This window comes from Gavialis gangeticus, unplaced genomic scaffold, assembly GCF_001723915.1.
Source record: "Gavialis gangeticus isolate Ggan-Ray unplaced genomic scaffold, GavGan_comp1, whole genome shotgun sequence".
Taxonomy (NCBI): Eukaryota; Metazoa; Chordata; order Crocodylia; family Gavialidae; genus Gavialis; species Gavialis gangeticus.
In genome coordinates, this window is record NW_017729034.1 from 55,934,472 (window position 1) to 55,946,980 (window position 12,509).

Below are 12,509 nucleotides of genomic sequence, written 5' to 3' on the forward strand. Positions count from 1 at the left end.
GGGTGGTTTACAAATGCACTGTCAGCTTCAGCCAAGAAGCTAATTCACGCTCTACTTCTGACAGATATAACTGTAACCATATCCTTGGTGATGGGGCCCCATGGAATGGTTTCAGGAAGACTCAAGTCAGTTTTTCTTTTGACTGCTGCTACTAGTTGAAGAGATTAGGAATCCCTTAATGAAATGCCCATGCTTGTTCAGTTACTGCTTTTAACTCAAATGGGGTGTGAGAAAGTAAGCAAAATGAGGAAAAATCTTGAGGTTCTATGTTGAAATCAAGTTGTCATTTCAGCTTTCAAAGCCCTTAAATCAAGTGATGCAAAATTTCATTGCAGGAGCAGTCAGTTGGATGGATGTCTCTTCTTAACTGTCCTTTGCGCTCTGTAGTCTAGTACACCTCAATAAATGTATGGTTTGTTTTAAGCCAAGTGGTGAAAATCCCACATTGCTGCCTTGCTTCCTGAGAAGCTTAATCTGAGAATCAAGAGAGCTAATGAAGCTTGCTTGCTTGCCTCTTGTTTTATAAATTGTTGCCTCCCTCTGCATTGCTGCTGCAAGAAATTTATTCAAGTGGAAAGAGACTTCTGAGACTTTCAGGGGGGTTTAAACAACATATCTGATCCTCTTCAGAAGCTTTCAAGGGAAATCTCAAATCTTGACAAATGAACATGTAAGGTGCAATTCAGCAATAAAATGTTGGTCCTGGAGAGACATTCTAGACCGTGCTCTTTGCACTTCTTAAATTAAGACCCTCTGAGAACACGGTGAATTTTAATTAAAATGGCACCACAGTTGAGCCAAATCCTACCTGTTTATGCTGCTTGTGTTACTGTGCTTTTATCGTGCTGTCAGCATAAACTCAGGCGCTGCATGCTTAACCGTTGCCTCATTTTACATTCTTTGCTTCCAGGTCTTTGAGCTGCTGTGATGATCAAGAACGTCATAAAGGCGAATTCTTTTGTTAGTTTTAGATGCTTATCTTCTTCATTGCAGTTGTTCCTTGAAGCTTTAAAAATAGGGCCTGGCTTTGTTGAAGTTTTGTTTAAAATAACATAACATTGGAGGCTTGGAAGTGCTTGATGTAGAGAAGTAAGGGAGTACTGCCATTAGTACTGCCATCAGATGAACACAGACTAGCAGGGAAATTATTCTAATCTCCTGTTGAATGCTGTTAAACATTCATTTACTTAAACTGCATACACATGCATGCAGCCATTTTTCTCCTATGCTATTGCCCATCTTTCAACTTATGAGTGCCAACCTGGGCAGTATTGACAAGTTAGGCCTGTTTTAATCCAAATTGATCAGAGACATAATCTCAGTTAAGGGTGAATGTATATTTTTTTCCCTCTCGGCTATCCCTATTTCTCCTGTGCCTTCATTTAAGTGCTTCAGCCTGTGTTCTGTGGTTCAGATCTTCTCCTGAGATAGGGCAGCAAGGCACATAGGCAAATGCTGAAGTCATGTTTAAAGCACTCAAAAGAAAGCAACAGTAGTAGTCAGAAAATCTCAGCTGCACTAAAGAGGTACTGCTTAATCCTGAGCATGCAGGAGTGAATGATAAAGTTTCCAGTAATTTCAGTGTTGCAGGCTGAAGTCCAAACTCGTCCTCCTTGTGGCTTCCACTATTAAAACTTCATGTTCCATTGTACACAAATTACGTTTGTGCCTATATAAAGTCAGGAGCTAAACCTGACCCTTTCCTTATTTTTTTGATGTTTCAAACTTCTGTAGTGAGAAGCTGTTAGGATTAGGTCAGGGTGGTGGTTCCATCGAACTTTTAAATCTATTTTGATTCAGCCTTAATGTTGCTTTGCTTTGTGCAGGATGAATTTGACAAGCTTAGACCCCTGTGCTACACCAACACGGACATCTTCTTGCTGTGCTTCAGCGTTGTGAGCCCTTCTTCCTTCCAGAATGTGAACGAAAAGTGGGTTCCTGAAATTCGATGCCACTGTCCCAAAGCTCCTATCATTCTGGTTGGGACACAGTCAGACCTTCGAGAGGATGTCAAAGTTCTCATTGAACTGGACAAATGCAAAGAAAAGCCTGTGGCAGAGGAGGCTGCTAAGCTTTGTGCTGAGGAGATAAAAGCAGCATTTTATATCGAATGCTCAGCTTTGACTCAGAAAAATCTGAAAGAGGTCTTTGACGCAGCCATTGTCGCTGGCATTCAGTACGCGGATACCCAGCAACAACCAAAGAAATCAAAGTGCAGGACTCCAGACAAAATGAAAAACCTCTCCAAATCCTGGTGGAAAAAATACTGCTGTTTCGTATAGTAATTTTAAGGACCTGGTGAAATCACACAGAAGCTATATTAGCTGAAGTCTCATTCCATATTGTCCACTTGTATAGCATAGGTACATAAAAGTATGTATATGTTGCTGTTGGAGATCTCAGTTGCCCTTTTGAGGTGGATGGCAGAATGCTTAGGTAGATGTTGCCATGAATGAGGTTAAGGATATTGAGCCCTCACCCCTCTGATATCTGAGTTTTCAGGGTAATTTCTCATCAAGGAACAAATGCTCTACATATTTGTGAAGTTACAAGCTGTACAAAGGATTTGACTTTTTGTATTATAATGCATACAGAAGAGGGAGGAGCAACAGAGGCCTTTGCTAATAGGGCTGCTTAGAAGAAACAAAGGACTATAGAAACATACAGCTCTATAGATGGACACTTTTTTAAAAATAACACTGTGCCTCCTTACTGACATTTTAGCTTTAAAAACCTGCTCCTTCTCTTTCCCCTTTCCCATCTCTTCCTGCTCCAACCATATTTAGATTAATATAAATGTTGGATAAGAGATGGACTACTCAAATGCTATTGTTTCAAAGGTTGTGCATATACCTCTAGTACATTGTTAGGAAGTCTAACATGTTTAGCAGTTGACATAATTTTATCTTTATTAGCAGTGTCCTAATTTGGAAGTTCTTTATTTCTGTCCCCCGCTTCCTCCTCTGCCCCCCCTCCATTTGTAAAGTAGATTCCTGATAAACACAAAAAATGGGATAGTAGCAGGTTCCTTTGTATTTATACAGACACTATGATAGTTCATTTATATTAATTGAAAGGAATGCAGATTAGTCTTAAAAAGGATGCAGCAAATCTCCATACAGTAACACATAATGTATCTGTTTCAAGGCTGGAACCATGAACTTTGGGATATCCCTCTTCCTTGCTGCCAGTTAAATGAAAAGGCAGTTTAATGGTACAACAAACTGGATGCTAGGAAATAGATACTGCTTTGCCCTGATTATGGTGCTGTTCTGAACAAGTGAATGTGTTGTTTCTGTTCAAAGAAAACAGTTTTTAGAGGCTTGATCTGATCTGAGACTGCATTCTTAAAATTGGTAGCAACAGCCAGAGAGATTGTACTGATGACTCTTTCCTGGATAACTGCAACAGATTAAAGGGAAGTGTGTCCAGAAGGATGATTTGCCTATTACAGCATCAAATATGTGACACAAAATCTGATGAATTCCAGCCTGCTTAGTCTGAGGATCTGTGGATTAATTCATCTATTTGCACAATTCACTATTTAACTCTTAGGCTGGTTTCTAAAAAGGGAATTGGAGACCTTTAGTTTGAATTGTCTGATTTCTTTACAGCCCTAAGTTGCTTCTTTTTTTTTTTTTTTTTACTTCAATACTCAACAATCTGCTTGGAATCAGGCTTCAATTTCCTTTTTGGCAGTAGCATTAATGTGAACTCATTTTTATTATTTTCAATTAAATTGGTATTTTAAATGTTCACAAATTCTTTTTCATCATAACAAAATGAATGCATGCTATAAGAAACATTGTGGAAGCCATTTGAATTGATAAAGTTGGCTGCAATTCACCTCCTGGCCTACTTTAAAGAAAATCACATTATGTAAATGTATTCTGGGATATATTGGCTTAAGTGTCATGATATATATAGCTCCATATCCAAGATATGGAGATGTATACACATGCATACATACAGTACACACATGCACACTTTTTTTTCTTTGGCGAGGCAAAATGAGTGCAGAGCACATAGCATTCCACTGCTGAAAACTTAGTTCAAAATGAAGTGGATATCTTTACTGAAGTACATGGAGCCTTGTTCAATAAAAATATGTTGGCTTCTTCACTGTAGCAACCTGGAAAATCAGTCTCCATAGCACAGAAACTGGATGCATTTAACTTGGTTGCATCTGGTCCATAATGGCTAAATTTCACAACCAGTGAACATAACAGCTGAGCCTTTATATTCCACAGTCTAATGCTATGACATTATCTCAAATATATGCACTCAAACTGACTGTTTGAAAAGGATGAAGCCAGGTTGGTTTTTTGTGTGTGTGTGTGTCCTTTTCTGTGAAATGGACACAGCTGACTTTAAAACCTGGATTTGGAGCGGTGGGGGAAGTTGGAAGTGAAAAGCACCCATTGCACAAATAACTGAATTTGTTCCATATGATCATGATGCTTTGTATCCTGCCATACCGGAAGCAGTAGGTTATATTTTATAAGCAGCCTGTTTCATAGTTGGGAATAGCATTACCTTTAAATGTAGCCAGCTGTGACTGTTCCTGAAAAATGTGACTTGTTATAGCCCTTTACTAGGTGTATGTGAACTAAGGTCTAATAACTTTATGAATACTGCTCTACATGGGGCTACACAAGGTCTAGATTTAGAAACGTTACTTTTAAAATCATCAGTATTTTACAAGCTCAAGGGAGGGAAGATGTCTCCATGTAGTGTATAATCTGAGGTGCCTTACGAAATTGTCTTCTGTTTCCTAAATGTAGGCTCTATTGCAAGAAAAAGGAAAGGAAACCATTTCATGTGAGAGTGATATAAATTAAGTATTTGGAAATAAATTCTGATATGTGTATTTGTCTGCCCATGGTATCAACCATTTTATACTGGACACCTCTGCCTTTCACAGCTTTGTCTTATGTAACACCCAGCCGGTCCTGGGCTCCATAACATAGCCCAAGGGGGACACTTCATAGATTTAATGTCAAGTACTTGAGTGGTGGTTAGCAAATAATAACCTGGCTTACTTTCTTTTTAATGTATTGAGTCAGAGATGAGGCTGAACAAGAACTCTGGTTCTCTACCAGCACTGTGCATGTTAGATGTTAGTTACCATTCTTGGTTTCCCTCAGGGCAGATCTGTGCCATATTTGCAATGCTTCCAAGTCTACCGTGGAGAAGCAAGCCCCACTTCCTCCTGCTGTCCAGGTGCAGCACAGTGAAAAAATGTTGCATTGTTACTGTTAGAACAGTGTTGGGTACACATAGCGCCACTCCCAGGAGCACATCCGAAACTGAACTCCTGAGGGTGTGATTCTGAGGGCATGAGCCAAAAAACCAGCGGGTGCTAAGTGGGAGCAAGTGGGCAGGCCTTGCTTCTCAGCAGCAGTCTCAGGACTGCTATGCAGGTGATATAGACATGACCCGCTGGGGCCCTAAACTGGAACACTAAGTCCTGGTGGATCTGTATTTTTAAACTTGATTCCCATTCCTACAGCTCAGGGTTTTCCCCAGCACGAAATCTGATCCTTTGCAAATAGAGCAAGGCCAGATTGACTTCCTCGTTTCACTTTGTATGTGGTGATCAGGTACACTGCCACTGGCTCTCCTTCGTTAACAATGATACCTATTATTTACAGTGTTCTTCCTCTTCAAAGCTGTTTACAGATGTTAACTAATAGTTGCACGATCTTGCACATGATCAAATAAGTACGATCTCTTCTGTTTCTACACTGCTTAGCTGGCAGAGAGATGAAGTTATTTGGCATAAGAATGTGCTCTTTTACTGTTGTATATTGTGCAAGGATCCTGCATCAGGGAGTAAAATCCCAGTGCTTGGCCCTGTACTGGCATACAGTAAAAATCTAGCATTCACCCTAAGCTGCTTGCAGTCTGATCAAGTGGAAGGGAAAATGAGTGGACACTCTGAACAAAAGGGAAAAGCCCATGGTAAGCCAGATACATGTGCAACTTTGCAGTTAGCCTCGTGCTACAGGAGTGAAAAGCTCTAGGGTGGGATTTGCAGACATGCTGAGCCTTGCCTTAACTCTGTTTTAGTTCCCAGTAGGCTCATCTACACGCACATTTATGTTGCATTAAATTTACTGTGCAGTAAGTGGACATCGGCCAGCATCTACATGTGCAGGCATCAAAGCGCATTAATGCTGTGCGTGGTCTGACTTGGGACTAAAGTTAGTCCGCATGCACAGTGGTACTGTGCAGTAAGGCATCTGCTTGTGTGTTACTGCGCAGTAACTAATTGGGCATAAATTTGATACCTGCATGATGCATGACCATACAGTGACTCAGCACTTTTAAAGAAAATCACCTTCCTGGCTCTTGAACCAGTTCTGGTCAGACATGACCTGACCACTTTCAGCTACTGGCATGTCTTCACTGGGCCAATTACTATGCTATAAGATAGTGTCTCATTCAGCTTATACACATGGTTTGTCTTACACACTGAAAACCCTTTTCTCCAAACGAATGAAAACTTTGGCAGCCCCTTGTCCCTGAGAAGTACCTGATCCAACAGGAAGCTCCCTTGGGTTCAGTGGTGCTGTGAACTGCTATTCAACTGGAGTCGGGGTATTGCTGCCCAATTCTGAAGTTAGGTGCATTTGGCAAAGTAGGTTGTTGCCTATGAAAGCTCAGGCCTGTGACCTAGTTAGTCTCTAAGGTACCAGCCTGATTCCACAGATAGAAGGCTTCTCCTTTTTAGTTATTCTCCCAAGCGTGCACTTAGTCAGAAAGCAGCTCTGAGACTTTTTCCCTCTTTTTCTCCTGCTACCTTCTCCTAGAGTTTTTAATAATGTTATTTTAAACCATCTAACTGTGGACAGCATGGAGTAGACCCAACATATTAATCTGCCCTGTGCCCAACTTGATTCCCCTATTTAAATAAAAATTTATAATATTAACTTTCTTCCCTTCCTCTTCCTTTTAGGATTATGATGCAAATGAAAAATGCTAGAAGGCTTGTTTACCTCAGCAAGCTGCACCGTAAAAATACAGGGGGGTTGTCTGAACTGTCAGCAGTATTCCTTTCTAGCAAATGCCTGCTGCTTAATTGCATGTGCCACTGCCAGGGCCTTTGAGGAATGGGTTTCACTTAGCTTACACACATAATCAGAAACATACAAGTCTTTGAAATAAGATCAGGCCTTGTCAGTGCTGCTTTGAGTAGAGGATACTATGCTGTAATGTTGACTCATGGGAGAGGAAACCACTGTGCTATTTGCATGTTAGTTTTCGGGGGGGGGGGAGGAAAGTCCACCTTATTCAAATACTAAGAATTTAAGTATTTATCTTCAAAGGATTTTGCAAATGTAAATGTTATTTGGATAAAAACAACTAGAGAGTCTCTAGCCAGTTTCCTGCTTCATGTTGCTCTTCTGGAAATGCTGCTGTCTTACGTACCCAAACATCTGGAGAGTGCTAAGTGTGGATTAAACGGACCTGATCATCCTTTGCACCATGGTAACTTTGTACACAAGCTTGCTGTTGTGATCAAAAGGCCCGTTCAGCTGTCTTGCCTGCAACACTGGGTGAGGTGGCAGCTGAGATTGATAAGAATACATTGAAGTCAGTCCATTGAAAGCAAGGTTTTCCAGGAACACTAAGATCTGTGCTGTGCTGTGATAGATGGACATTCTCAAGAGGGAACTTTTTTTCTTTGACAGGCTGTGGCACCCTGGGGTGCCTTGCAGTCCCTTAAGGTGATCTGTAATATGTGCATTGTTAGGTGTTCAAACACCTACATGATTCACAAGATAAACGCAGAGAATTCTAATAGGAATCGAGGGTGTTCAAAGCATTGTGGTCTTTTCTGAGGTCCTTGCAACAGAAGTACTTGATTATTTTTCCATAGTTAGAAAATAAGTTAAAGCTAAAAGCTGGCATTCTCCCAGGAGTGCCTTGAGCCTAAAAAGTTTGAGAATCAATGACCTAAGTGCTTTAAAAGAAGATATAAATTGTCATTCTGAGGAAGAAATATATTTTTAACCTATTTTTTTCAGTTTATGCAGTGCTTTGGATAGCACCCTGCGTTTGGTGCAAAGCCCATTGCAGGCATTGGCCCTGGGAACACTGGCAGCCATTGGGAACATTGGCACTGGTTTCAATGGACTTTGAGTGCAGCCGCTAGTCACAGTGAGGTCTTGTTTTACCCTGCAGACACTTTTAAATCTGAGAAGTTCTATCTAAGTACATTGGAGAACTCATGCATAAATGTTGGCATAAAAGAAGCCTCAATCAGTTTTGTGAAGAAAAATTGGAAAGAAGAAAAACAAGAAAACCAGAAAAATTCTCCAGAAAAGGGAGATTTTGGGGGGGGGGGGGGCAGAATGCTAGATACTCTTGCCTTTTTTCCAAAATCTGGACTAGATTTCAAGGTGATAGCAAGCCCATAAAAACTAGTAAGGTCAGCTTAGTTTTAGCAAACCATATTATTGGCAGCTAGTGAAAAGAATGTAGGCATAATATGATTACGGTTGTTCATTACCCATTTAGTTCAGTTCCCACTGGTATAAACTGAGCAAAGACAGTTGTCTAATTTAATGGATTTTACCATCTGATGCAGAACAGTCCTCAGTACTAATGATGTCTTTCTCCAGTGTGTTTTAATGGGAGAAACAAATCAATACAGTGCATTAAAAGGGCATAAAGCCCTAACCTGGATTTTCTGATTTTTTTTATTCAACACAGAAAATATTTCCAAGGAGTGAGAGAAATACCAGGCAGTCTGCCTGGCTTTCAAAAGACAACATCAATTTCACTGTCCACTTTTACAACCTGTTCTTCTTCACATACCTGCTCATGATTAATAAAACAGGTGCAGGTAGAAATCCTTGCAACAATGCCTAGCCCTTTGTCTGTTTTTTAGTACTTTGAACCCAAATGAACATACCAGATGCCTTGGGCTTGATGGTGATCTCACGTATTCCAAAGTAAAAGTGAGTGATTCTATTGAAGTCTGCAGAGTTACACTGAAGTGGTAACCCTTTAGTTGTCTTGTTAAACCCTTTTGCCACAGTCTCAGACACTTATCTTACAGTGAAAACAGAACAGGATTAAATAGCTTTGTTTTCTCCTAATAGCTTCATTCCTCAGGATGCATGTTGACTCTTTCCTGTTCCTCAAGCCTTTTATGCTACTTGGGGTGATCTGTATCTAGCCTGTCTTCCAATCCAACCATCACCCATAGATCTTTCTTGGCAAATTCTACTGCAAATTGTGTAACTAATTTACACAAAGGATGCATCTCCCATGCAGGGGCATGCACTTGCAGTGGCAAAAATACTAGCACCACAAATTTGTGCCTCTACTTTTTGCTACTGCATGCCTCTGCACATGTGCTTTGGTGCTGGGCAGAATGCCCTGCTTTGTGGAAACTGCTGTTTCCTCACTTCTCCTGGCTCCCATGTGCTGGAGACCAAGCCTCTATATGCGCTGGTGCATGCTCCTGTGGCAAGCATTGTGCCCAGAGCTGACCCTAGCAGGGTGAGGGGCCCAGAACAAATGGGCCTGTGCGGGGTCCTCTTTCCCATCCTGCAGCACACTTACATTGGTAAATGAACATCACAGCACAACAGACACAGGGGGAGGGTTGGTAGCTGGCATTTCTGGTTGGAACAGAGTTAAAGAAACTTCCAACCCGTGGGGCGTGCGGGCAGACCTCACAGCAATCACGGCAGCCACCGCCAAACATGGGAGGAGCCATGGCCTCTCCGCTCTGCTTTGCGAGGCCCCCCAAAGCGTGGGGCCCAGGGCAGTTGTCCCAGTTTGCGCCCCCTAGGGATGGCTCTGGCTGCCACTTTTTTCACAGCATTTCTTTTTTTTGCTACTGGGATTTCCCAGTAACAGATTTTTCTCCCTTGCTGCAAATTTGCAGCATGGGGCACATTTTAACATTCCTACACATCTGGATCCAGCCAAAGGAGCTAATTTATTGGTAAGTATCTGCTTCAGACAAATCCCTTGGTATTGCTTGGCTAAGGAAAGGATCAAGCCCTCAGCAAAAGTAATTCCAACCTACGTCTCTCCAAATGAAGTTGTGCACAAGACTTTTTTAAATTTGCATTCCCAGGTCAACCAAAACATCTACTTAAATCTCTAAATTTGGTCTCTAAATACACTTACCATCTTCTATTACCCCCATTTAAAAAAACCTTTATTCCCTGATGATCATCATGGCCACACAAGTACACACATGAATTTTGTGGCACTTCAAGCAGTTTGAGGGACCACAAACTGCATGCAAATGGCACACATGCTTCTATTTGCTGTGTTGCTAATTTGCAGCACGGTGGAGGTTTTTTGACATCAAAAGATCCTGGTGTAAAAAAAAAACACTGCTGAGAAAAGTGGCATGAGGAACATGGCAGCAGGGTGCACTGCCAGAAAGGGACCTGGCCAAACCCCAATTAAGACTGCTGCATAGGTGCTGATCCCAGCCTCTCCTACCCCACCCAGCTCACTTTGCCCCACGCTGGAGCAGGTGTGCAGGGCACAAATATGTGCTGCTGCTATTTGTCCTGCGGGAAATGCGTGCCCCTGCATGTGCATGCTTGTCAGGACATTCCCACTGTGTCTATTTAAAACTGTTAAATGGGTGGGATCGGCAAAGATTGCCTGTGTTTGCTTTGGTCCTGATGAGTAGCTGTACTTTGAAAATTCAGCAGGGGTACAAAAACAAAAAACAAAACAAAAAACTCCAGAAAACAAAACTGACAGCATTTCTTTTACTTCAGTCGTTATTGTAATTCTCCACTTAAGGAAGCCTTAATAACATTTATGTTACGCAGTGGCTGAAATAAATGAACTCTTAATCTTCCTAAGTCATCTTTTATTTCCAAAGGGTTTTTTTCTTCTGAGATGCTGCTTATTGTACAATTTACTTTTTTTTTTTCAACTGGCATTTTGCCCAAAGTTCTAGCTTTTAGCATTTTGATGCTGCCTGCATCATTTCCGTGCATCTTTGAGGTGTGCTCTGGCCTTGCTCTATTTTAATTATGGACCCCAGCTTGTTGCCTTATTCTTCTTCTTTGAGAATAGCTATCTTTTCTCCCCCTCCCCAGTCCATAACATTTATCCTAGTAAGTAAAAAAAAAATGCATCTGGATGTACATGGCCAAGCCGTGACTAACAATTGGCTCATGACAGCAGAGGGGTGAAGTTGCCATGCTTGTTACAGCAGAACAAGTCTATGATAAGAAGGCACTACCAAATCCCTATACATAGAGCAATTCTTGAAATCATGGGGAGGGTCTACTGTATCTACTCTCGTTGAGATAAGACCCTGGCCACTTTCAAAGGACTTTGAAGTACCTTCTGACAATCCCCTTTAGAAGATAATAGATTACAAAGAGAGGAAGGAGGACATTTTCCTGAGAATAGTTACAGCAGCCCACATGTTTATGTAGTTTGTGTAGCTATAGCTGCTAGCCAGAGATGAGGCCAAACATGGGGCAGTGATCCAAAATAAGATTAATGTAGAAAGCTTAGCATCCTATAGAACTCTTCTTATTGTAATTAGCATTTTTGCATAATAGCAGTTCCCTGATTCTGCATTTGTTAAAGTACCTTTTATTAAGAGCACACCTCTGAAAACAACCTGATCCATGAGGAACTAGAGTAAAAGTGACCTTACACTGGAAGTTAATTGAGAGGCTGACATACAACAAAGGAAGAAAGATGGTCTTGTAGCAGACCCAGGGCTAGAAGTCATAAGGCCTGGTTTCTTTTCGTACTTCTCCCACTGGCTTTGTGTGTGACTTCAGGGAAGCAAAATCATTGCTCCACCAGCCTGTTTCCTCCTTTGTAGAACAGTGATGAGAAGAGGAGTCCTCTGAGGCTAAACTTTTTGGGCTAAGAAGTGAAGTGACTAATGCTGTTGGAGGTCTCTGGGTTGCAGGGCACTAAAGTGCCTGCTCCCTTAAGAGCAGAAAACTGCGTAGGGAGAGGGCCCTAAGAGCCAGACTGAAACCCCACAGGTGCCAGTTACTATGGCAGCAGGCTAACAAGGGAATTAGCTTGCACCTGCATCTGGTCAGCTGACCAGAAGAAGGCATGGCCCTGGGCATGGTATAAACCCCAGGGCTGAGACCAGCAGGAGTTAGTTCTCTGGCAGCAGCCAGGGGAAGGAGCCTCCAGGGAAGAATTGCCCAGAGATGCTGGTGGCCACCAGATATGTTGCATATAGGCCTAATGGGGCTTCAGGAGCTCACCAGGTACCCTGGTCTAGAAGGCACTTAGTGCTGGGGGGTGGAGTTTCTGTCTTTTAAAGGGACAGAGCACATCCTGAACTGCTTGTATTATGTTATAGCCCAGGGGCTCATATTTTGGTTGCTGTTTATAAACCGGTGGACCAGAATGAGGCTACTAGGGGAGAAGAAGGCCTCATTGGGGGCCCACTACAATGTGGATACCCCAGTGCCAGGGGCTCAGTGACAAAGGGTGTGAGCAGACCCCAGTGCCAGGGAGTGCAGTGACAA

At 42.0% G+C, this 12,509-nt stretch overlaps 1 protein-coding gene across 1 annotated transcript in view; it reads left to right on the forward strand.

Moving 5' to 3' along the window:
• Positions 1–5,895, forward strand: part of RHOU (ras homolog family member U) — a 57,073-nt gene extending 51,178 nt beyond the window's left edge. The window contains exon 5 of the mRNA XM_019526726.1: positions 1,827–5,895. Within this exon, the coding sequence (XP_019382271.1) occupies positions 1,827–2,282 (456 nt within the window). The 3' untranslated portion in view covers positions 2,283–5,895. The remainder of the gene's footprint in view (positions 1–1,826) is intronic.
• Positions 5,896–12,509: the final 6,614 nt, after the last annotated feature.